General features: G+C 34.9%; 1 protein-coding gene across 1 annotated transcript; it reads left to right on the forward strand.

Annotated features, from left to right (window-relative positions):
* Nucleotides 1–354: 354 nt before the first annotated feature.
* On the forward strand, nucleotides 355–27,979 carry LOC124361766 (hexamerin-like). The gene is given in 11 exon segments (XM_046815732.1): nucleotides 355–501; nucleotides 3,205–3,335; nucleotides 4,009–4,164; nucleotides 4,350–4,527; nucleotides 4,652–5,052; nucleotides 5,368–5,526; nucleotides 25,235–25,417; nucleotides 25,556–26,000; nucleotides 26,359–26,480; nucleotides 27,643–27,833; nucleotides 27,835–27,979. Coding segments are annotated over 11 exon segments (2,112 nt in total). The 5' UTR covers nucleotides 355–446; the 3' UTR covers nucleotides 27,926–27,979.

Below are 27,979 nucleotides of genomic sequence, written 5' to 3' on the forward strand. Positions count from 1 at the left end.
AGGGATGTACATTTTAAATTACATATGACTTGTTATAATATTCTTGTATTTGAATTTAATTTACTTCCCTCTTTAGATCTTCCAACATTGCCACATTTGCTATGACCTCTTGCCATTGAATTTTTAAAATTTAGTATTTACAAAGTAGTTGTTACTTTTTATTTACAATGATTTCTCTTACTCTATTATTTAATCTCGTAACACCTTGCAAATTTTAATGGAGTACTTTTATGGATAAGGAATGAGATGTCGGTATGAACTTGTTACAAAGAATTATATCCAAGAGTTCTTATTTGAGATTTCGAAACAAGTTAAGCGCCCCTCTCCTACGTGAAGATGAACACCAGGGCAGTTTTTGTGGAGGTGCCAGGCCAGGGGTTACGCGATACACTGATACCGGCGTGTATATAGAGGGCCGTGGCGGTCAGGACGGTACTGTTCACACCATGAAGGTAACAGCCCTGCTTCTGTGTGCCTTGGGGCTCACTTACGCCAATCAAGGTAATTTTCCTCATCAGACTCAAGTTTAGTTTCAATTGACTCAATAATTATAATACAGACTTACACAAAATATACTTTACAAATATCTTTTTCAATACTCAACAAAATAATATTTTTCCTTAATTCAAATTTTTAAACTTTTTTAAAATATACCCTATACCAATGTACGATAAATATTCTCGTAATTCATAACTACTTATTTTATGCAACAGTACGAATACGTTAATGAGAAATGGTTTAAGAAAGTCTTACTCTCCTTTTTGAACATAATGAGCCAAATGACTTTGCAAGGATCCTGTTCAACATAAAAAGATATTCCACAACAGAATACCCATGCTTTTAAAATTTTTTAAATATTCTATGCTATTTTCTTTTTCCAAAATGTTGATCTTATTTATTAATTTGCGACCATTTTAAGTGTTTATTTGGTTTAACGTTATATTAGGTTTGCCTTAGAGGGAGATTCTTCGTACAACTGTTGAACCTTTAAAGATACATTCCTCAAGTACAAACAAACTTTACAATTGAATAAATATACATATTCATACAAAGGTATGTGTAGATCCATCCAAAGGCAGTTAGCTTACCCTTTGTATGAACTTATTTGTGTACTCTAGATATATGGTCGAAATAAAACATGATTTCTAAAATTTTAATGAATCTCGAACGCACAATGAAGAATTAAACACCAAATTGTCTGTTTGGGTAGCGATTTCGGAGATGTTAATGATCTTAATCAAATTCGTGTTCTAACAAAAGTCGTTGCCTAAACAAAATGCATTACATAACTAAAAAATAATAAATCATAATTCATAAATAAGCAAAATAAGCGAGCTAAAACTATAAGTAATTATTGAGGTTCCTAGGGTATAGACCAGTAGTCTTTCTTCTAAAGCTGAAGAATATTTTTATAAGTTACAGGACTATAACATACTTTCTTTAACAGTTCAAAAATATTATTGTACTCCTGTTTCATTACAGTAATAATTAGCACTGGCCTATATCATTATTGTGTAGTGAGTATAATCATTATTATTATCATACGTTGAGTTTTCAAATCTTTTCTCTTTCTCCCTTTTAGTATTTTAAATTTTTGCTTTTAAATTGTTTTGATCGAATTCCTTTTTTTTGCCTCTTAAGATTTTTTTAATTTCTGTAATAAACATAGAGTCTACTGCAATTAGATCATTTAAAAAGAGCAAACACCTTGATCAATAGATAGACTATTCCAATGTTGGAAGCTATGCACTTTTACTTTAATGTAGTGTAAAAGAGACACCTTTCCATTAAACAAACAGTTACCTGCGTACTTGGAAATGCTATAATGATTAAATTTATTATATAATAAAATAGCTTTATTTAAAATGTATTGATATATTATATAGAATATATCTATATACGTTCTCAATATCTATAGTCATAATTAAAGGTTTAATAACCACTCATTCTGTTATTCTTCACCTAATCTCAAATAATTATATTAGTTGGAATATATTTTTAAGAATTATAAGCAAATAAATATTAATTCCATTTTACTAATATATATTTTTAGCCTGATAAAAACGTTGAATATTAGATTTTTAAGCAGGAAAACCTAACATAAAGTCACTGTTTCATCATGTTTAAGATTTGTTCTTTTACTTCTTACTCATCCAGCTAAAAAGATGTTTGCAAATGCAAATCCCTTATTCATAGGGATATTTGACAATAAAGTGTGGATTTAACATCTTTATTGCTGAGTCTCTGATGAGACAGATACCATTGTCTTAGTTCCACCCAAACTCTTTTAAAATTAAAACCTGAATTAATATTCGTTGTTATAATGTTTTCAATAGGGTACTGTATGATTCAGAGAACTTTTTTAGAACCGAATTCCCACTTTGTTATAACTAATGGATTCATACTAATTTATTATCAATTATTAAGCTATAAAAATATAATATAAATACATACAATTTTCTTAATTTATTTACTTTTTACTGCATTTTAATATATTTTTTTTATCTTTCTCAGCGTATTTTCTTCTTATTTAATTTTAACTGTAACAATCTTAAAAAAATCATTTTTGTTGAAGCAAAAAATTGTTGTGCTCTTGCAACACTGTTTTTATACCCTTGGATTTATTCAATACATGATAGACGTTATGGCAATGTTGTAACATAAATCTTAAAAAGACATTATAGAAAACAAAAGGACATTCTATTGTAAAATTTCGATAATAGATATTTTTAGAAAAACATATTTATTGTAACTGCTCGTAAATATTTGCAATAAGACTTTTCATGAGTTCTTTTTTTATTGTAGAAGTAGCAATAAATTAAATATGTAACAACTGCAATGTTTAAATATTACTAAATTTTAATAAATATGTTCTATCTTTGCAAACTTAAACCACTATAATCCCATGAAGTATTAAAAACAAACACCACTAATATGAACAAATTACATTATTAACAACATTAACACGTTTTGTCTTAAAATCTCTTTAAACACATTGATTTTTCTAGGAACATGTTACAATTTGTTCAAAACTTCCTTTTACTTCACAACAAAATGATTACTTTTCTGTATGAATTATTTTTAGATAATAAATACGATTCATATAAAATCCTTCTATACTTTATTTAATTTGTCCAGAATTAAAGTATAACTTTGACTAGAAAATACAAAAATTGGCCTAACATCCAAAACTATTTTTTTCAGTTGACCCCAAGTTGGGGGAGAAGCAGCAGAACCTGTTGCAGCTGTTTGTGAATGCTCCACAGCCCAACTACAATCAGCAGCAACAGCAACTCGGCAACAGCTTCGACCTCTACAACGTCAACAACTTCAATGTAAGAGCTCTCACCAGTCACGTAACAGACCGCAGTTTGACAACTTCAATTGGGACACTACAAGAAATTAAAACTTATACCATCACTCGTTATAACTTTTTGTTTCAACACTAAATACATAAAAACTGAACGTTTGACTCTCGGTTTGGTATTTTATTCGTTTAAAATTTCACAACGTATGTAAATTATTATCACTGTAAGTTTTACTCTATGTGACATCATTATTGAATTTACGAAATTTGCAAAACACCTAAATAAATTTAATAATTGCTAAATTATATTCAAAACGTTTATTTTTTTAAGATATTGTATAATGATGACAAATTACACACAATTATTTTTAGTCATGACAGTAAAAGGACTACTTTGTAAACCTGTATTACTAAGTAAAATATATCCTAACTTACGGTTTTAGCTAACTCTCTTTTTAGTAACATTTTTACAGTTTTAATAACGTATTTATAATGTAGTTTTCCAGTCATAGAACCTAATGCATTATTTATGATAACACTGTAGGTTTAATTTTTTCCAAGTTTTATATCTGTTCATGAGTATTTTAGAGTAATATTACTTTTCTTGTACAGAACACGAATCACAAAAGATATTAGCGTTTCAGTTGAACTTTTATTCAATGTAGTTATCACTTTCATATCGCCTATTCTTGTTCCACCAGAACGATTACGCCGTAAAGCAGTTCCAGTACTCATACAAGCAGGGTCTGCTGCCCCGTGGACAAGTCTTCAACTACAACAACCCCAACCATCTGCAACAGGCCATCCAACTGTTTGATGTCTTCTACTTCGCCAAGGACTACAACACCTTCTACCAGGTACTCCACCTTAGTGATTAATAAATGGCATGTAGTGTAAATTAAAAGTTACATGTGTTTAACGCGTAGAAGCATTTGAAATTTGGATTCACGATGATATTCATCTTGCACTTTAGAGTATGCTAGTAGTATTGGGGCTTCAAAAAATGATTTTCTTAGTTTCATTTGACTCTTTGCTCTTCCAGGCCGCTTGCTGGGCTCGAGACCGCGTCAACGAGGGTCAGTTTGTCTACGCTCTGAGTGTCGCCATTGTAAAGCGTCAAGACACCCAGGGCGTAGTCTTGCCTCCCCAGTCCGAGGTCTACCCCCAGCTGTACATCAACACCAGGGCTATCCAGCAGGCACAGTACTACAAGCAGCAAGGTGAGCCAAGTGTGAGGAAGGCTAGAGAAGTCGGGAGAATAAAGAAAAAACTTAAAAATAACCATCTTGAACTTTGAAGACTAAGAATACGAATTGCTCATAACTTATATGAATCTGTCCACAGGTCAGAAACAGGTTTATGTCCAGTCAAACAACACCAACAACTACTACTACTACCAGCAGCAGAAGCAGCAGCAACAACAACAGCAGGACCAACAGCCCTTCCAGTACCAAGAACAGTACCAGAACTACCAGTACTACGAACAGCAGTACCAGAATCAGTACGACTACGAGGGCCGCGTCGCTTACTTTACTGAGGATGTCAACTTGAACCAGCAGTATGCCTACCAGCAGATCTACTACCCTGCCTGGTTCAACAGCCAGAAGTACGGACAGAAGACACAGTACCAGAATGGCGAGGCTTTCTACTACTACCTGCAGCAGGTCCTGGCTCGCTACAACCTTGAGAGATACGCCAACAACTTGCCCACCGTGCAACCCTTCCAGTTCTACCAGAACATCCAGGTACTTTACATATTACTTTGTTTATGAACTTCATTTCATTGCTTGAGGAAAAAACTGAACTGTAGGCTACTAAAGTTAATATAAATTTAGTGATTAATCAACATAAATTGCTGAGATTACAGTTTTAACTATGCAATTTGAATTAATGATTGACAAAGATATAAAAATATACTTTAGATAATTTTACATGGACTTTTCTTCAGAAAAATCAGCTTGATGTATTTTGCAGAATGCTCGTACCAATTATATAATATATGTTTCAACATTACACTAACTATATCCAGAATGCTTAAATCTATAGTTTCTTATGTACAGCCCGGATACAACCCACAACTCCAGTACCACAATGGCCACGCTGTGCCAGCCCGCCCCAACAACATTGATTACAAGAACGCCAACGCTTTCTACTACCAGCAGCTGCAGAACCTGGACAGGCGCTTTGCTGACGCCGTCGACAGTCGCCAGGTCAAGAACGTGAGTACTAGTTTTATATTTTACAAATTTAACTGTCGCAAAAATATATTTTTTCTTTATAAAGGTAAATGTAAGTAACATTGTGTTTAGCAGATAACCGAACATTAATCTCTTATATATCGCTTGACAACACTATCATTTTCATTAAAATGCTATAAAAATTCTCACTTTTCATTTTCCATTAAAGGTTGGCAGGACAGTAAATAAATTTAACTTTGTTTAAATAATTTTAGTGTACTTGTCAGTCTAGCCACTGGAGCTACAATAGACTCATCCTCTTTCGAAATGAGTATTCTGCCCTTTGTAACTAAACGTTCTCAAAACACTCTAAAACCCCGCTTGTGTTGCACTGTTTTAGGTCAATGGAGGCAAGCAGGCTCTGAACTCTGACAATGGTGTTGAGGTTTTGGGCAACTTAGTGCAAGCTAACGAATACTCTGCCAACAACTTCTACTATGCCGCATACAACGGTCTCTACGGATACTTTGATGTCTTCAGGAAGTTTGTTGGAAGCATCGTTGAACCCTACTACCAGTACCAGGTAACAAGTGCAGAAATCAGTAGGGTATAAGATAAGAAAGAGCTTAATCTAAAAGGAAAAGCTTTATAGGTTATTCGCATATCTTCATTGTAAAGAAACTCCAACAATATGTATAAAACCTCGTGTGTTATTGTTTTAGTCTGCTCCCGGAGCAGTCGAGACAAACTCTGCTGCCCTGAGGGATCCCGTCTTCTACCAGTTTATCGCTCGTGTCGTCTACTACTTCCAAGCTTTCAAGAACCAACTCACACCTTACAAGCAGGAGCAGCTCGAGTACCCCGGAGTCCAGGTCCAGTCTGTGAATGTGGACAAGCTAGTGACTTACCTGGATGAGGCTGAGGTAGAGCTGTACAATGCTATTACCTACCAGCAGGGTGAACAGGCCGAGACCTACCAGTACAAGGCCCGTCAGCCACAACTCAACTACAAGCCCTTCAACTACAACATCCAGCTGACCAGCGACAAGGACAATGACGCTGTTGTGCGAGTCTTCTTCGGCCCTCAGTACGATGTGCAGGGCCGTCCCTTCAACCTGGAGCAGGCTAGGCAGTACTTTGTTGAGGTCGACCGTTTTGTTGCCAATCGTAAGTGTGATTCAAAATACACAAATGTATTTTATGGTGTTTTATTGCATTGGTCATGAACATCTTAAATTAGCTTTATTCTTTCTAACGACTAATTAACTGACTACCTTTTTTGTGCTGGGGTTTTTTAACTTATACTACATAGAAACATGAATTATATAATTGTTTTCCACAATTCAAAAAGAAATTAAAATTAGTTCATCATCATTCATGACCGGTATTTTGTGGGTTCTTTCCTAACATATTTAACAATTTGATAGTCCCAGTCTAAAGTTTGGCCTTGTTGTTACAGTGAAGAGCGGCCAGAACCAAATCCAGCGCAACTCTCAGCAGTCCTCCAGATTTGTCAAGCAGCAGCCAAACACTCGCTCCCTGTTCGCTCAGGCCCAGCAAGGCACTTTCTACTACAACCAGGTATGACTGTCTGATAACAGTTCTTCAGTCTGTATTGTAAAATCTGGTACACCAAGAGCGGTCTGGTATACTAAGAGTCTTGATAAACAGGAATTCCCTCAATTCTCGCCAAATCGTTGTTTTGCACACTACCATTCCTCCCTCTTAACACAACTTATTAAAGTACTGGACGCTATTTCACCAACGTTGCTAGCCCGATAATAACTCATATTTTCCAAATCTCTACTTGAATATAATCTAAAGGCTAAGAAATGAAAATAGTTTTAACAAATAATGTATTGACTTTTTGCTTCAGGAGGATGCTCCTCATTAATTGTCTCATAAAGCATTATTTATGTATGCTTCTTTTTTACTTGTATGTACGTATTAAATGATTAAAATATTAATTGTTTTAAGCTTAAAATATTTGTTTTAAGCTCAAGATATCCAAATCCTTTTATTTATCATAATGAAAGAACTAAGTTTTCAAACTACATTTAAGGATGTGACAAACTCTTTCGGACAAAATATTTGTACTTTTTTAAATATCCATCAGTTGTTACAGCTACAAGTCTCAAATACTAGTATTTCAGCACCATATAATATTCTATACCTGTCTGTACAGACCAATCAACAACAACAGCTGTACAGGCTGCCCCAGAACCTGTTGCTGCCCCGTGGTACCCAGCAGGGCCAGCAGTACGTTTTTGCTGTGGCTGTACACCAGTACCAACCCGACCAAGACCAACAGTCCCAGTTGTACCAACCCTACGACAACCGCCCTGAGGGCTTCCCCTTCGATCGTCCCGTCAAATACAACTACTTCCAGCAGTACAAGAACTTCTACTACCAGACTGTCTATGTCTACAACCAGAACCAACAGCAGGTCAACAACCCTGCTCAATAAACACAGCTGTGATTATTTTAAGTTGAAATAAACATACTGCATTGAAATAACCTTCATATTGGTACCTCATTAATTGCCCTACAAACAACATTTTTCCTTTACTGATCTATTTATCGGTTCACAAATTTAAAGACTTAAAAATCAGGTATCGGTACAATAATTTATTACGAAACACAACTTACAATTCTGACACAGAAGTTAAAGACGAAATATTTAACGTTAGCAGTAATATTACATATACAGTTTCAATAAATGAGACTTATCGTTTTGATTTCTAAGATCTGATTGTAGTGATAATTTCAGAGTTTTTAAATAAAATTTTTTATTTAGTAAACGAGTTTTACAAAGTATTTAAGAACTTTTTACCCAGTATTTTAAGGATTTGTTTCTGGCCAAAAAGGAAATATAAGAAATAAAATTATATTTAATTTATCCCAAAATATCAAATCACTTGTCCATTTTGTCTTTTCATATATTATTGTTTTCCACAAAAACCATTTGCTTGTTAATTTTTAAATTTTGCTTATAGTTTTGTTTCTAGGTTTAAGATCTAAAAAAATAAATATATAATCATTTTCCAAGTCTAAAACCAAAATACTGGCCAATTATAAAACGGAGTACGTAAATACTTAAATTTATTAAACTATTATTATAATAAACTGTTTTTAAATATTCTATACAACTTAACGACTTCCTATTTGTGGTTATCCAATATTTAATATTAACATAGTTGTTGGTGACAAGTTGCAGTTGTGTCTACAATACACAGCTAATATTATTCTCTACGACAATCACCTAGCACTTACAGCGTTTTTAACAGTAAATAAACATTTTTTTTCTCACAAACATTTATTGTCTCACAATACAATTTGCAATTCATATAAGCTATTTCCATCGTTGGACAACTTTTTCGTGAAATCTAGGTCGCCCACCAGTAACAGCAAGCCACACAACGAGGATAATCCCGGGGTTCCAATGAGTGGACTTGTTTTAAGTGGAACAAACAGTGGCATTAATCCCATTATTTAACTTGCAACTGATCGACAATCGTTCGCGATTTGACTTCATTTCAAAAATAAGTTTATTCAAATTCATCAGAACGAATAGAATTATTACACCTATTATTTAGCATATTGACTTTGATAATCCTTTTCAACTAGTCGTTAGAGAACCGAACATGTATTAGTGCTCGGTATTAGGCATCGTCTACCCTACAAGAAAATAGTTCAGAATCTGTTTTAGCCTCAGAAGTTTTCTAAACTAGCTCGATACATAACTACAAGTCACAACTAGGGTGTAGTTATTATTACATCAAATAAATAATAAATTAAACTTCTAATAATGTTCGTATACGTAAGTGTATGATGAATATAGTTTTAACTCATGAATTTTTACTATAGAGAGTGTCTCACGAGTAACCCGATAAACTTTTCAGGTGGTTTCCTCTCATCAAAGTAATAAAAAAAACTCATATAAACATATCCGGAAACGCTTTGTTAGCGGGCTACGGCTAGCGACAGATTTTGTCCGATTTTCAATGAAAGGACGGAAATAAAGTTTAACTGATGTTTTTATGGCGTAAAGATATTTGCTAAATTTGTTGGATTTTAAGTAAAATGAACTGAGAAATTGAGTAAAATACATCCCAGACCTGTTAGTCTACCCATATCTGAGATATCAAACAAAATTTGCAAAATTTGGTCTAGAAAATCATGCTTTGTTTAGATTTCAACTACACTGACTTCATTAAATGGGAAATAAACACGCAAATATATTAACCATAACTTTTAGCCAATGTAAAAACAAAACATTTCAATTGCTGATCTTTGCTACTCTTTTATTCCAATTTCTATACGTTATAAATGGTGTTCAAAATTATTTCCTTAATAATTTATGCATCATCTAGTGCGTTTAATGAAACCGCGTGTAGCTTTTTTGATAGCATCTCAGTCGTTCTTAACTATTTCATAAGCGTTTAAAATTCGGTTGAATAATTCTTCTTTGGAATTAACTGGTTCTGCGGATACAAGTTGCTTTAAATGACCCCAAAGGTAATATTCCAAAGGATTTAAATCAGGGGACCTAGGAGACCAATTAATTGGTCTACTTCCACCAATCCATCTACTGTACATGGAAAACTTATCTGCAAGTGTTCTCTAACATTTTGTAAATAATGTACCGGTGCGCCACTATGGTGTAATATCATTTGATGTGTTATTTCAAGTGGCACATCTTCAAGTAGAACTGGCAGTTGATTCTCTAAAAAGTCTCTGTACTCGAGACCAGTAGGGCGGTTTTCAAACACAAATAGGCCAATTAACTGGTCTCCAATTATACAACACCATACATTTATCGAAAATCTAATTTAAAAGTTCGACTCTACAACTACTTTTGGATTATTTACTTGTCCACGAGGGACTATTTTTCAAATTTAGAATCCCGTATCTTGTAAACATCGATTCGCCCATGAATAAAAGATAACTTAGATTATTTCGATTTTCTAACCCATCGACAAAATTGTAATCTTAATACACTGTCGCCTGGATGAAGATATCGAACTCTTTGTAAGTGATTTTGGGTAAAAGTTGTTTTCTTTCAATATTCTCCAGACTGTACAGATGTTTAATCTGTTTGAAAGTCAGTGAGTGCTAAGTTGAGGACTGCGTTTTATCATATTGATGATATTATCTTGTTCGCGTAAAGGCTGTATTACAGGACGTTCTTTTGAACAATTAACGGTTGGAAAAGATCAATTTGTTCGTAAGTTATTGAAAACCGATGTAAATGTTACGTGAGTAGATGTTCTTCTGTTCGGAAATCGTCTTTCATATTCACGTTTAGCTGCACGACTATTTCCATTGGCAAAACCATAGACAAAACACAATATCTGCGTACTCATGATTTGAAAAAGTAAATGGAATCTTGTCGTTAAAAACACGAATACAGAACAAATAATACAATAATACACATATATTGCACAAACCAAAGATGATAAACGAGTTACTGCAACAGCTGATTTGTTGTACAGCTGTACAATAATAACTTGTATTCAGTACTGTTGCCAAGTCTAGATTTTCAATAACTAAAAGCATTGCAATTGACGCTGTATTTTTAAAATCTTGTTTCGCAACGTACAATGTTTTATACTATAAATGTTTTGTAACTATTTACATGACTTAAAAAACTTCATTAGATGTTTTATTTTTACAAAGAACGTTCATTCAATAAACAGATATTGCATTTTCTGTCTTATTTTTCAAATGTGTTGATTTAATTAAACATTAATTTTAAAATGTTGTGTTTGTTTATTAATTGCATATTTTACATTATTCTTTTTGGAATAAAATTCTCTAAGAGTTTTGGTTAAAAAGCATGCATGTTTATTTACCCATTTAATGAAGTCAATGTACTTCAAATCTATACAAAGCATATTTTATGAGACAAAATTTTACATATTCTGTCTGATATCTTAGAAATAGGTATTACATTAGAATAGTATTACAGTTCTGTGGCGTATTTTATTCAAGTTTTTAGTTCATTTTACATAAAATCCAATAATTTTTACAACTATTTTTACGCCATAAAAACATCAGTTTCGCTTTATTTCCATTCTTTCCTAGAGAATCGGGCATTGTTTATATAACTTTTTTCAATATTGTGATGAGAGGAAGTTTGTCGGGTTACTCGTGGGACACCTGTATATAAATTATTTGTATTTATTTATAGAAATTGTGGAAATATTTATAGTTACACGTGCCTAAGCCGGCATTTAAACCCGGCAAGTTGCATTAAATAACAATTATAGAGGTTAAAAACATTGCTTCCTCTCAAAATGCAACTTTCCCAAATGGTAACAGCGTGGCATAGATCCAAGATTCCTGATTTTTTAAAATTTTTACACACCTTGTTGGCTAAGATGAATCAGAAATAGGCAGCCTCGCTTGATTTTTGGAGTTTTGGGATTTTATCTTAGAACAAGACGCTGAGAAACCTCTCATTGCACACTTAGTCGTAAACACTCTGAACTAGCAAATCCAGTCAAGTGAGCAGAGGTAGCACACCATTATGTCTAGGTTAGCAGCTGCATATTAAACTTAGAGAGCTCCACCAACTCAACAGTTGTCCTCAACAGTAGACAACGTCTATCGAACTACCCTTGCAAACAATAAATCAACATTTGCGATTAGAGACATCCATAGGGTTGTCCATATTTAAGTGACACATCAGATTTGATGTACCTAGTGCTGGTTCAAGTGGAATAAACCAGGCAAAAGTAAGCCCTCCCGGAGATCCTGATCACCAATTATTAGGTGCATATAGGATTAACTACTATAAAAGCTTCAGGACTTGTAGGGACATACATAGTATGACCTAATTCAACAATGTACAGAATTACTGTGAACTGCTTATATCTGTAACCTTCTCGTGTTTCTTATTCTTGACTCTTCTGTATTTTATATTGCACTTGTTCTTATCTTCTACGTTAATGTATTGCTGACAGTACACAGGAGGTAATTGTGCTTGTTATTGGGTTTGAGATTTGTAGGATACATAAAACCACGTCATAGTCTACAGCGTATGTTTTGAAGCAACCATGTAGAATAGAATAGAATAGAATATATCTTTAGAATAGAACAGAATATATCTTTATTGGACATATTCTTAGAGAATAGAACAAAGGTCAGTGTTTATGTCATAATCAGTGTATGAGTCAGTGTATGTAAATTACAAAGCGCTTGTCCTCCACTGAAGGAACTCCTGGACACTGTAGTATGGATGCTCCAGCAGCCAGCTTCTTAAGGAGGTCTTGAAGTTCTTCTCTGGAAGCTTTCTTAGGTAGTCAGGTAGATTGTTAAAGAACATGGCTCCTTTATACGATGGTTTTTTCTCGAACAGAGTCAGATGATGAGGGTCAAGGAGGAAGTTGTTTCTATGTCTGGTGTTGTAGGGGTGGATGTCGCCAGTTCTTGCGTGCCCTGTTTTTGTGGCAAATAAGATCGTCTCTAGGATATAGAGTCCTATGATCGTCAGTATTCCTAGATGTCTGAAAGGTGCTCGGCATGAGTCCATTGGTCCTAATCCACTTAGAGTCCTGACAGCCCTTTTTTGTATAACGAGCACCCTTTTAAGATTTCCAATTGTCGTACCTCCCCAGGCTATCAGTCCATATCTAAGATGACATTCAAATAGGGAAAGGTATGCTGTCAAAGCTACTTGAGGGCTACTGATTTGTTTTATTCTTCTCACTGCATACAGGCTACTATTAAGTTTGTGGCAGAGTTGATTGATGTGAGGTTCCCATGAGAGGTTTTGATCAACAGTTAGACCAAGGTACTTTCCTGATTTAATTGTAGTTATTTCTGGGAGCCCGTCATATTGGTTTGGGTTAGGTGTAAAGACTAGCTGTTGGGTCTTTGAGTCATTTAAGACTAAATCATTGAGGTGGCAGTATTGCTTAGCCACATTATATGCAACAAAAGAGTCTATATCTAGCTGAGCTTTGTTCTTATTTGCTAAAATCAAAGCTGTGTCGTCAGCATACATTACAATTTCACAGTGGTTTTGGAGATAATTTGGGAAGTCATTTGTTAGGAGAATGTACAAGACGGGTCCAAGCACGGAGCCTTGAGGTACTCCTCTGCTTACTGGTAGTGGCTTAGATTTTACTTTCGTCACAGTGTTTTTCTCCAAGTAAGTAAGTTCTACTACTTGTTCCCTGTTGCTCAAGTAGCTCTTAAACCAATCAAGTTCCTTGTCAATGACTCCAAGAGAGTGTAACTTTTTCAGTATGAGTTCATGATCAAGGCAGTCAAACGCTTTACTAAAATCCAAAAATATGCTTGTTGCAATTTGTCCTTTTTCCAGATTGTCGATGATTTCTTCAATTAGTTGAGCTATTGCTGTTGAAGTTGATCTGTCTTTTATAAAACCGTGTTGTCTAGGGGTGAGAAGATCGTGCTGCTTGAGGTGGCCCAGTAGTCTATTTAGTATTACTCGCTCCAGTATTTTAGAAAAAGTAGAGATTAGGGAAATTGGCCTGTAGCTGGTGGCTTCATTTGTTGCTCCATATTTGAATTTCGGATAGATTTTTGCGAGTTTTAGTTCATTTGGAAATATTCCTTGTGAAAGTGATTTATTAATGATGTGAGTCAGTGGGGTGATTATTTCGTGTTTGCACTGTTTGATCAATTTTGATGAGATCTCATCCTCCCCTGCTGATGTTTTTGCTTTTAAAGAGTCAATGATTTTTCCAATTTCTTGTTTGTTGGTTTCAGAGAAGGCTAGGTTTGGTGTTTGAAGTGTTTGGTTGTTATTGTTTGGTGCTATTACAGGTGTCGATGTTCCATTTCTGAGGAGTGTTCGGTCAGCGACTGTAGCAAAGAAGTAATTTAAATGATTGGCAATAGTTATTGGAGAGTCACCGATTTCTTCCTCTATTTTTAGGCATTCTAGTGGGTTTTTTTGAAGATTTTTCTTTTCTTTCATTATTTATTACATTCCACACAGCTTTTGATTTGTTGTCCGACTGTTCTATGAATGAAGAGTTGCACTGTTTACGAAGAGTTTTGAGTTTTATATCATAACATTTTTTCCTTCGAGCTGTTTCTTTTTTGTCATCAGGGTGGCCAGTAATGATTTGTTTATTCAGTGCTTCTAAGTATGATAATTTTAGGGCCTGACTTTCATTGTCCCATATATTTTTGTAGGGGTTTCTTTTCTTCTTTACTATCTTGAGTGGACATGCTATGTTCAATGCGGTTTGAAAAATTCCACTAAATGCTTTATAAGCAGTTTCCACATTCTCGGTGAGAGTGACTTTAGTCCAGTCTTGGGATTCCAGATTGTGCTTCAATTCTTGCACTGTTCTTGCGTTAAACTGTCTTATTTTTGTTTGGGTCAGTGGCTGTTTCGTAGAATCTGTGAGAATCGTGCATAGTTGGGCCGTGTGGTCTGAGAGGCCTGTCTGTGTTATTTTGGTAGCTATATCCGTTTCTTTTATGTTCGTGCATATAAAATCTATAGAGGTCTGGCTATGATTTGTTATTCTGGTTGCGGGTAGATGAAGTCTGCTCAAGCCATGGCTAAGGAGCATTTCATCCAGGTTTCTTCTGTCATTGCTTTCAATAAGATTGTCTACATTCACGTCCCCCATCACCAGTACCATGTCATTAATGGCTACAATTTTGTCAAGCTCAGCTGATAAAATGTCTATTGCATTTTCTAAGTTGCTGCAGGGTGGTCTGTAGACGCTTAGCAGTTGTAAAAATCCTTGTCTCAGCTCAATTTTCAGGAGCATCGTTTCACAAATGAGTTCCGATGTATTGCTTGATATTGATACTACTGTAATCTTGTTTTTTAGTCTTAAGCTAGCAAAAACAGCCACTCCACCTTTCCGGTGTTGCTGTCTGGTAAAACCACCTAGTAGACTGTAGCCAGGGATTCTTGTGTTTTCCAACTTTTGACTACTTAAGCCGTGTTCTGTAAGAATTATTAAGTCTGGATTAGAGCTGTGTAGGAAGTGTGTCAGTCTCTCGATTTTGTTCTGAAGGCCATCAATGTTTTGGTGAGCAATGATAAATTTGTGTTGTTTACTTTTTCCTGTTTCTGGTTTTAATATTTGTACTATGGTTTCACAATCTTTGTCTTGGTTTTTTTCTAAAAAAAAGTGTGTTGTTGGTTTGGAGCTTGACCTAGAAAAGCTGTTGAGCATTGGTTACTTGCCTTAAGTGTTATTTGATGAGTTGTAGAACTAATTTGCATATTTGCATATTCCTTTTAAAGAATTCTATGTGTTCATTAAAGAAATCCTCTGTAGTCTGACTTGAAGGCCTTATGATGGCTGTTATAGGGGGTGATAGTTTCTTTGTAAAGTTTGCAGTACTGGTGAAAGAAGGATGTTCTTTGTTGCTGTTGGAATGAATTGGTTGGGCTATTTCGGGGATGGGCTCACTGGTAGGGTGCTCAGCCTGGGAGATGGATGCTTTCGTCTTCTGCACTTTAAGGGAGGCACTATATTTGGCTTTGGGATTAGTTTTGTGTTTGTGCCTTGGTATTTTCCTTTCAGAGGTTTCTTCTTTGCCATTTCTAATTCTTAATAAATTCTTGATGGATGCTTCTAAGCTTGAGAATTTCTCTTCAAGTGAAGTGTGACTTTTTTTAAAACTGCCAATTTCTAGGAGAAGGGAGGGTGAGGTGGAAGGGGGGAAGGAGGAGTTGGTCTGATCAGTAGAGAGCTCAGTTTGGGTTTCTACATTGCTATGTTGTGCTGTTGTGTGATTTCCATAAGATACTTGCGTTTTCAACATTGCAATTTGTTTCTTTTGGTCTTTAATTTTTATTTCGTACTCAAATATCACTTCAGAGAGTTTTTTGTCATTTTCTTCAAAAATATCCTGTGCTTCAATCATGCATTGTTTTTCTTTCGTTAGCTGTGCTTCAAGTTCGGATATTTTTCCTTGTAGTGACTCCATATTGGAGATATGTTTTGATTCATTGTATTCCAGCTCCTCTATTTTGGCTTCAAGGCTATTTAATTGGGCTAGCAGGGTACAATTTTCTTTTTTAAGAATATTGCTTTCATGTAAAAGTGCAGATCCTATTTTAGCTGCCATTATTAAACTTTCTCCACTATTTTGCTCCTCATTTTCAACCAGACTTTGTTCAAGTTCTTTAAGTGAGTCACATTGGGGAGTCATTTTGATGTTTGAAGTCTTGTTTGAAGAAACAGGAGTGGATTCTCGGTTTTCATGTAGGGAGTGAAAATCCACACAACTGCTACATTTCCAAGTTGTTGAATGTGTTTTGGTCAAGTTTTTAAACTCTTTGTTTGAAAGATTAACACAGTCTGCATGGAACCACTGTTTGCAGTTTCCAGTGCACAGTATTCCTTTGTGTTTCACTCCTATGGTGCAAGCTCCACATGGATATTTTGACATTCTGGGGTTTTCTCGCACCTGTTGTCAGTATGTCAATATATTGTCAATATAGTGGTTCTGGAGAAATAGAAAGTTAGCAGTTTTTTAAAGCTTGGTTTGTCTGGCTCCTATTGTCAATATAATGGTTCTGGTGAAATAAAAAAATTAGCAGTTTTTTAAGCTGGATTTGGCTGGCTCCTATTGTCAATATAGTGGTTCTGGTGAAAATAAAAATTAGCAGTTTTTTAGCTGGGTTTGGCTGGCTCCTATTGTCAATATAGTGGTTCTGGTGACATAGAAAGTTAGCAGTTTTTTTAAAGCTGGGTTTGTCTGGCTCCTATTGTCAATAAATAGAGGTTCTGGTAATTAAAAGAGAAATTGTGTAAGTATTCTTGATTTAGTGGCAATCAAGTGCTGTGTCAAATAGCAGCTGGATGTATTGCTGTAGGTCAGCGCTAGCAATGCTGACACGGTGTCTGGGTCAACGGTCTAGTTGCAGGTGAGCAAGCAGCTGTGTGCTAACACTGTATGATGTGGAATATCACCGTTTGATTGTGACTTGGCAGTGACGTCACTGTAATAGGGTTATGCCATCGGTATTAATCCAAACATTGTTTTTAATATTATTTGATTGATATCTTGATATTTTCATGAAAGTAAGTTTCAGAGTGGATGATATAGTTGTGTTAAGTGTTATGCTTGAGTTTTGAAAGTCTTTAACTTGGTTTAATCTTGACAGTTTACTTGCTTGTCAATGTTCAATATTGAATTCTGGTTTCTTCATAAAGTTTTGAAGTTTTCATGAAGGCGCATTAGCTTATTTACTTACATGTGATCCAAGGTGAGTATTGTGCACAAGTAAATAATATTTTGTTGGATTATTACCACTTAGATGCACATTTTTCCTGGAGTTCACTTTACTGTGACTGTAGTCAGTCAGCCATTTTTTAGTTATTGTTAAGAGTTATTGTTTAGTTATTGTTTTTAGTTATGTCAAAGAGACGTAAGATAATGGAAGGTAAGACGTTAATGGAAAGGCCAGCCTGACCGTACACTCCACAACAGCTTGGTGAAAGATGGCCATAACATATATAAAAATATCCCTTCCGGCTTAGCCGGAAGAAAGGTAGATTGCAGTAACCTGTCATCTCTAACTACTGTCAAACTAAAACGGACGAAAAACCAAAACAACGAACTACACACACGTAAGGCAAACGTGAGCTGAGAATTGTAAAACGCTTTATATTTACGACTATTACTCATAATAACTGACATACTTTTATATATATTTAATCATTACCGAATTGAAACCTTAAGAGATACGTATTGAAAAAAGTAAAATATTTAAATTTTTATATAATAAACATATTATATTGTGAAAATGTGGATCAACGCTGTGAGTTAGTCGAGTTTAAATTTTGCTTCAATGTGAATGGACGCCATCTTGAAATGTTTTATTTGTTAAAACTGGCAAGGGAACTAATTAGGCTATATATAAAATTGTCTCAAAGATTAGTCTGCATCTGTTAACGGCAGTTATCGTGTGTTATATACACACTACTACATTACATTATTGTAAATGAGAATACTAAAGCACTGTTTTATTTTTTTTATTTTTTTTTTTTTTCACTATAAAATAAAATATTATATAAAACCTTCTTTTTCCAAATTTAACCGCCACCTTAAGACTAAAATTAAATCGAAAAAATAAAAGAATAAATTTTGTTTATAGCTACTTAGTAATTTGCAAAATTTATTGGTTTGGGTTAGGTTTGTTTTATTGGTTAAGACTGACTGACAAACTCATCCAAGCTATGTGCAAATACTGGCTTGGATATTTTTATTATGTACAAGTCGAGTCTAGATATTTTAAAAATTAAGATAGTTACATTGTTCACAAACACGCGCTATATGACATAAGCACATACATACATATATAACTAAAGTTTCGGACTAATGTAGTTTTAGGTTCTGGGGGTCGTGATCGGACAAAAATGCAAGAAATATCTGCCCAAAATTCTGAGGGCGATTGCAACAGGCACATTTCTCTAAAATCTCCCTAATTCAGAGAAACGCGATAACTCATTAGGTTAAAAGTTTAAGTCTCTCCTAGTTCCAAGGTTGAGGAGAGATCTTGCCCTTTTAAGCCTTCCTTCCATTGTCTCTTTCAATCTAGTGTCATTTCAATAACTACTCGCACTCTAATCAAGCAGACTGAAGTTTAATGGAGGACAGCAACACTTCCAGTTCCTTCAATCAAATAGTTCGACGTCACAGCACATAGTCGTTATTGAGTACCAAGAGTAAATATAAGATCAGCACTGAGAGATAAACGTCCGCTTCACAAAAATCAGGTTAATTGAGAGCTGGAAGAAGCAGAATCCGGTCAGCATCTACCTGGGAATGTTAAACCATTTGGAACTTTTATTTGCTGCCTCAAACCTTAAGATTTGGTATTTACGAATTAATAGTTATTTTCAATTGACAATTTCTCTTGCAAACTTCTATGAGTACTTTCATGGACATGGATTGAAGATGTCGGTATGAACTTGTTACAAAGAATTATATCCAAGAGTTCTTATTTGAGATTTCGAAACAAGTCAAACGCCCCTCTCCTCTCTCCTACGTGGAGATGAACACTAGGGCAGTTTTTGTGGAGGTGCCAGGCCAGGGGTTACGCGATACACTGATACCGGCGTGTATATAGAGGGCCGTGGCGGTCAGGACGGTACTGTTCACACCATGAAGGTAACAGCCCTGCTTCTGTGTGCCTTGGGGCTCACTTACGCCAACCCAGGTAATTTGCCTCATCTTCTTGACTCAATTTTAGTTCAATTAACTTAATAATTATAATACAAAACTACACTAAATATATTAAAATGTATTTATTTGTTTGCCACTTAAAATTGTTAAAATCCCTGTAATAAATATTCAGTATACTGCAGTAATTCATTTAAAAGAAGCAAATACCTCGATCAATTGTTAGAGTATTTCGATCCTTTTAGTTATCCACTTTTATAATACAGTAGTTTGAAAAAGATTCCATTCCATAAAACAAACGTTTACCTGTGTACATGGAAAATGCTAAAATGAGTACACTTATTACAAAAAAAATAGCGTTATTTACAATTCATAAATATAAGAGGGAAGAGTAGTTCTCACTATCTATAACCATAATTCAAGATTTAATGACCATTCCCTCTTCACCCGATCTCAAGTAATAACAATTATTAAATACACGTATTTTTAATTAAATTCAGTTGTGATATATTTTTAAGAATTATTAGCAATAAATATTAACTCAATTTTATTATTCTTCTACATATTTTCACTTTTAAAGATCGTTGAATATTAAATTTTATAAGTATGAAAACTTAATATAAAGTCACTGCTTCATCATGTTTAAGTTTTCTTTCACTTCTTCCTCATCCAGCTAGAAGGATGCTTGAGAATGCAAATCCTTTATTTATAGGGATATTTGACAATAAAGTGTGGATTTAACATCTTTATTGCTGAGTCTCTGATGAGACAGATACCATTGTCTTAGTTCCACCCAACCTCTTTTTAAATTAATACCAGAATTAATATTCGTTATTATAACGTTTTCACTTGGGTATAGTGTAATTCAGAGAACTTATTGAAAATCTAATCTCCACTTTTGTATAACTAATGGATTCATACTAAATTATCATCAACTATTTAACCGTAAAAATATAACATTAATATATACAATTTTCTTAATTTATTTACTTTTTTACTGGATTTGTAATGTTTATTTTGTTTATCTTTCTCAACATATTTTTCTTTTATTTAATTGTAACAGTAACAATCTAAAAAAAAAATCATTTTTGTTAGCAAACTTATTATGCTCGTGCATCCAATACATGATAGATGTTGTGATAATTTAGTAACATAAATCTTAGGAAGACTTTGTCGAATAAAAAAGGACATTCATTTTTAAAATAGCAAAGTTTCGATAATAGATTTTTTTAGCTACACATATTAATTCAAACTGCTTCTAAAGATTTGCAATAAGACTTTTTATTAGACATTTTTATTATATAAGTAACAATAAATTAAATTTGAAGCAACTTCAATGTTTAATCTTTGTAAAATTAAACCAATACGATCCTATGAAGTATTAAAGACGAATAATACTAATAATATAAATAATAATATACTAATATGAAATATTGACATAATTAACATCATTAACACGTTTTGCTATGAAATCTCTTTAAACATATTGATATTTCTATGAACATAGTACCATTTTTTCAACGTTTTCTTTTGCTTCACAACAAATCATCGCTTTTTAGTATGAATAATTTTTAGATAACAAATAAGATTTATACAAAATCATTCAATAATTAATTTAATTTGTCCAGAATTAAAGTATAACTTTGACTAGAAAATAAAAAAATGGCCTAACATTCACTACCATTTTTTTCAGTTGACCCCAAGTTGGGGGAGAAGCAGCAGAACCTGTTGCAGCTGTTTGTGAATGCTCCACAGCCCAACTACAATCAGCAGCAACAGCAACTCGGCAACAGCTTCGACCTCAACAACGTCAACAACTTCAATGTAAGAGCTCTCACCAGTCACGTAACGGACCGCAGTTTAACAACTTCAATTGGGACGCTACAAGAAATTAAAACTTATACCATCACTCGTTATTACTTTTTGCTTTAACACTAAATACGTGAAAACTGAACGTCTGACTCTCAGTTTAATATTTTATTCCTTTTAAATTTCACTACGTACGTAAATTATTATCACTGTAGATTTTACTTTTTGAGATATCATTATTGAATAAGGTCATCTTATATTTGCCAAATATCTAAATACATCTAATATATAATTATTTTATTACTCTTTGTTTCAACACTAAATACGTGAAAACTGAAAGTCTGACTCATGGTTTGATTTATTTGAAAAATATTCCTTTTGAATTTCACTACGTATACTAGTATACGAGTACTATCCCGGTATGTTTTATTATGTGTGACGTAATTATTGAAGAATGCCATCTGATATTTGCGAAATATCTAAATAAATTTTATAGTTGCTAAATTACATTCATTACTATTATTTTTTTTATGTTTGTCAATTTGACATATTGTACGCATTTACTTTTAACCGTCACTGAAAAAGTATAAAAAGAAATAAAAAAAACTTTACTTCTAAGTAAAAGTATTCTTTACTTATATTTTAGCTAACATTATTTACAGTAAATTTGATATCTGTTTTTTGTTTTTGTTTATAATGTAGTTTTACAGTCATAGCATATTGTATATTACTCGCAATAACACTGTATGTTAAATGTTATTCAAGGTTTGTGTTCATAAGTATTGTAGAGGAATAAAACTTTTATTGTACATTTAAAAAAAAAAATCCAGATATTATTGTTTATGTTATTATACTGAATGTAACAATCCCTTTCATATCGCCTATTCTTGTTTCACCAGAATGATTACGCCGTAAAGCAGTTCCAGTACGCATACAAGCAGGGTCTGCTGCCCCGTGGACAAGTCTTCAACTACAACAACCCCAACCATCTGCAACAGGCCATCCAACTGTTTGATGTCTTCTACTTCGCCAAGGACTACAACACCTTCTACCAGGTATCCATATCAGGATTAAAAAAAAAATACATCTCTTCTTTGTGTAATGGTCAATAAAATATTCAAAGATGATTGCTCAAAAACATAAATTCAACTTATTCAAATTCAATTAAAATTCAAATTAAGCACAATAGCTTTTGTTCGGGATTTTGTCACATCCTCAGCTTAATTTCAGTTGTGGAGCCGAAATGTTCTTCACTGTTAATATTTAATTGCGTATGTTTGTTTGTGCGCAAATAATACCTGACCCCTAATAGAAGTAATCTTTGATCCATACGGGAGATGTGTGCCTACTGGAAGTCAGCTAAGTTGCCTACTTTTCATTTCACCCCTCACTTCCACATCTACTGACATCACACTTCCGGCATCATCATGTTTTTTCCGCCTCAGATTGTTTACAGAATGGATCCGCTAGAGTGAACTACAGTCGCACTGTTTTCGACTGCCTCAAATTTCAACATAAGATTACCAGTTTGCTAATCACCTAAGATTGATATTACTGGTCCCTGATAACGCTTCGGTTCTATGCACATGCTCACTCTTTGGTTATATCTCAGTACGCAGAAACATCATTAAATTTTTTAAATGTTGATTTTCATAACAAATCTCGTTTACTGCTTGTGCTTTGTGTTCATTATACTTATATGACAAATGATGGAAATGATGAGTAGTTCGAATACTAACCTCCAGAATGTCCAGCAGTTTTAGAAGATCTAGCAATTCTCGATGTTCTTGTAGTTTATCCTACGTAAATTTGATATTCGCGTATATATAAAACACATTTCTAAATGTGTTCCTTGGTATGTTTTATAACTTTAATCATTTTCCATAACATAAATAAATTTTCAGTAAAATTAGTAGAACATTTTAAATTGTTATATAGTTTACCAAATTAAAACATAAATACATATATTTAATTCTCAATAGACTGTGGAATATGGATTGATAAGAAAGTACCTCTCATGGGTTAAGTAAGTACACTAGTACTGTTCTACCAGGTACTCCACCTTAGTGATTAATAAATAGCACTGTAGTATAAATTAAAAGTTACATGTGTTTAACGCGTAGAGACATTTGAAATTAGGATTCACGATGATGTTCATCTTGCACTTAGATAGAGTACGCTAGTAGTATTAGGGCTTCAAAAAATTATTTTCTTAGTTTAATTCACTCTTTGCTCTTCCAGGCTGCTTGCTGGGCTCGAGACCGCGTCAACGAGGGTCAGTTTGTCTACGCTCTGAGCGTCGCCATTGTAAAGCGTCAAGACACCCAGGGCGTAGTCTTGCCTCCCCAGTCCGAGGTCTACCCCCAGCTGTACATCAACACCAGGGCTATCCAGCAGGCACAGTACTACAAGCAGCAAGGTGAGCCAAGTGTGAGGAAGGGTTGAGAAGTCAGGAGAAAAATGAATACACAATTACATTATAAAGAATTTTCTTGACTTTCAAAGGTGCCTTGAGATTTAATTTTTCTTTACTCCTTAGAAGATAAAGAATTTAATAACTAAGAGTTGACTATAATTTATATGAATCTGTCCACAGGTCAGAAACAGGTTTATGTCCAGTCAAACAACACCAACAACTACTACTACTACCAGCAGCAGAAGCAGCAGCAACAACAACAGCAGGACCAACAGCCCTTCCAGTACCAAGAACAGTACCAGAACTACCAGTACTACGAACAGCAGTACCAGAATCAGTACGACTACGAGGGCCGCGTCGCTTACTTCACTGAGGATGTCAACTTGAACCAGCAGTATGCCTACCAGCAGATCTACTACCCTGCCTGGTTCAACAGCCAGAAGTACGGACAGAAGACACAGTACCAGAATGGCGAGGCTTTCTACTACTACCTGCAGCAGGTCCTGGCTCGCTACAATCTTGAGAGATACGCCAACAACTTGCCCACCGTGCAACCCTTCCAGTTCTACCAGAACATCCAGGTACTTTACATATTACTTTGTTTATGAACATCATTTCATTGCTTGAGGACAAAGTGTACTGTACTAAAGTTAATATAAATTTATTTAACTATGCAATTTGAATTAATGATTGACAAAGATATAAAAATATACTTTAGATAATTTTACATGGACTTTTCTTCAGAAAAATCAGCTTGATGTATTTTGCAGAATGCTCGTACCAATTATATAATATATGTTTCAACATTACACTAACTATATCCAGAATGATGTTAGTTATACTATATTAAATCTATAGTTTCTTATGTACAGCCCGGATACAACCCACAACTCCAGTACCACAACGGTCACGCTGTGCCAGCCCGCCCCAACAACGTCGATTACAAGAACGCCAACGCTTTCTACTACCAGCAGCTGCAGAACCTGGACAGGCGCTTTGCTGACGCCGTTGACAGTCGCCAGGTCAAGAACGTGAGTAGAATATTTATTGATATACAAGCAATTGATACTAATATAATTGTCTTTCTTATGAAACCTTTTATGTTAACGGAAAATGTGCTTTTTTATTCACTCAAAAGTCAAAATGTAAGTAGCATACGTAATGGATAACCAAACCTTTAAATCTTATTTATCGTTCTAATACATTTTCATTAAAATGCTATACAAAATCCTTATATTAAATTTTACTATAAAAATTGACAGGATAGAATTTAAAACTTCAATTGGTAAAACAATCTATGTTAGTCATAGCCACTTAGAAAACTATCCTCTTTCGAAATGAATTTTCTGTCCTTTAGAAATAAACATTCAAAAACTGTTTCAGGTCAATGGAGGCAAGCAGGCTCTGAACTCTGAGAATGGAGTTGAGGTTTTGGGCAACTTAGTGCAAGCTAACGAATACTCTGCCAACAACTTCTACTATGCCGCATACAACGGTCTCTACGGATACTTTGATGTCTTCAGGAAGTTTGTTGGAAGCATCGTTGAACCCTACTACCAGTACCAGGTAATAAGTGTAGGAATCAGTGGGGATTAAGTAAAGGAAGAGTTTAATCATAAAAAGAAAAGCTTAATCTGCTATAGGAATATAGTCATTGTACATAAACCACGACGATATTTATAAAACCTTGTGTTATTGTTTTAGTCTGCTCCCGGAGCAGTCGAGACAAACTCTGCTGCCCTGAGGGACCCCGTCTTCTACCAGTTTATCGCTCGTGTCGTCTACTACTTCCAAGCTTTCAAGAACCAACTCACACCCTACAAGCAGGAGCAGCTCGAGTACCCCGGAGTCCAGGTCCAGTCTGTGAATGTGGACAAGCTAGTGACTTACCTGGATGAGGCTGAGGTAGAGCTGTACAATGCTATTACCTACCAGCAGGGTGAACAGGCCGAGACCTACCAGTACAAGGCCCGTCAGCCACAACTCAACTACAAGCCCTTCAACTACAACATCCAGCTGACCAGCGACAAGGACAATGACGCTGTTGTGCGAGTCTTCTTCGGCCCTCAGTACGATGTGCAGGGCCGTCCCTTCAACCTGGAGCAGGCTAGGCAGTACTTTGTTGAGGTCGACCGTTTTGTTGCCAATCGTAAGTTCGATTCAAAATACACAAATATATTTTATGTTTTATTGCACTGATCATAAACTTCTTAAATTATCTTCATTCTTTCCAACGACTGTTAGCTAACTATGTTTTTATTAGATATCTTACCTTATTTTATTGAAATACATAGTTTATATATTTGTTTTTTCCCAATTCTAAAAGAAATTAAAATTAGCTCATCATCATTCAGGACCGGTATTTTGTGGATTTATTTTCTAAAATATTAAAATGCCGCATAAAAGAAGAGATCACCACTAAAGCGTAGCAAAATAATGCTTGTAATGAGCAATATTTATGTAACAATTTGATAGTCCCAGTCTAATGTGTGGTCTTATTGTTACAGTGAAGAGCGGCCAGAACCAAATCCAGCGCAACTCTCAGCAGTCCTCCAGATTTTTCAAGCAGCAGCCCAACACTCGCTCCCTGTTCGCTCAGGCCCAGCAAGGCACTTTCTACTACAACCAGGTATGACTGTCTGATAACAGTTCTTCACTCTGTATTGTAATCTCTGGTAGACTAAGAGCGGTCTAGTATACTAAGAGCATTCTGATAGACCAAGAGCGGTCTGGTATATTAAGAGCGGTCTAGTATACTAAGAGCATTCTGATAGACCAAGAGCGGTCTGGTATATTAAGAGCGGACTAGTATACTAAGAGCATTCTGGTAGACTAAGAATGCTCTTAGGTAGTATGCTGTCTGGTATACCAAGAGCGGTCTGGTATACAAAGAGCGGTCTGGTACACTACCAGCGGTCTGGTACACTAAGATCGGTCTGGTACACTACGAGCGGTCTGAGTATACCAAGAGCGGTCTGGTATACTAAGACCGGTCTGGTATACAAAGAGCGGTCTGGTATATTAAGAGCGGTCTGGGATATTAAGAATCATCTGGTATATTAAGAGTGGTCTGGTATACTACGAGCGGTCTGGTAGAATAAGAGCGGTCTGGTATACTAAGAGCGGTCTCGTTAAACAGGATTTTCCCGTAGTCTTGCCAAATCGATGTACTCGTATTCCGCTCTATCATTCCCGTTCAAATAAATGTTACATTCTGATATAACGAGTAGATCACTAGCTAATATTACAACTCAATAAACGCCCTCCGAATCACAAATGTATTACTTCGTTCGTACTTTCACCACATTTATATAATTCGTTTATACAGTAAATGTAATGTCTGTGATTAATGAGTGTCAACATAACTTATTAAAGTGCTCAACGTTGTTTTACCAACGTTCTTAGCCCGCAAATTCCAAATATTTACCAAACTCTACTTGAATTAAATTATTAGTCAAAGGCTAAGAAATGAAAATCCTTTTAACAAAGTACGTATTCACCTTTTTGGTTATGGAGGAGTTCTTTGTCTCATAACATTATTTTTTTATAAATGCTTCTTTTTTACTTTTATGTATTTATTAAATTATTTAAATACATATTTCAAGCTCATGTTATCCGAATCGTTTTATTTGTCACCAAAGTAAGGAATTAACAGTTTCAAACCAATAAAAGATGCAACAAACTATTTGGAACAAAATGTTTGTATATTTTTAAATAGCCGTCAGTTACAGCTACAAGTCACAAATACTAGTATTTCAGCACCATTTAATATTATATACCTGTCTGTACAGACCAATCAACAACAACAGCTGTACAGGCTGCCCCAGAACCTGTTGCTGCCCCGTGGTTCCCAGCAGGGCCAGCAGTACGTTTTTGCTGTGACTGTACACCAGTACCAACCCGACCAAGACCAACAGTCCCAGTTGTACCAACCCTACGACAACCGCCCTGAGGGCTTCCCCTTCGATCGTCCCGTCAAAGTACAACTACTTCCAGCAGTACAAGAACTTCTACTACCAGACTGTCTATGTCTACAACCAGAACCAACAGCAGGTCAACAACCCTGCTCAATAAACACAGCTGTGATTATTTTAAGTTGAAATAAACATACTGCATTGAAATAACCTT

The sequence above is a fragment of the Homalodisca vitripennis genome, chromosome 5, assembly GCF_021130785.1.
Source record: "Homalodisca vitripennis isolate AUS2020 chromosome 5, UT_GWSS_2.1, whole genome shotgun sequence".
Lineage (NCBI taxonomy): Eukaryota > Metazoa > Arthropoda > Insecta > Hemiptera > Cicadellidae > Homalodisca > Homalodisca vitripennis.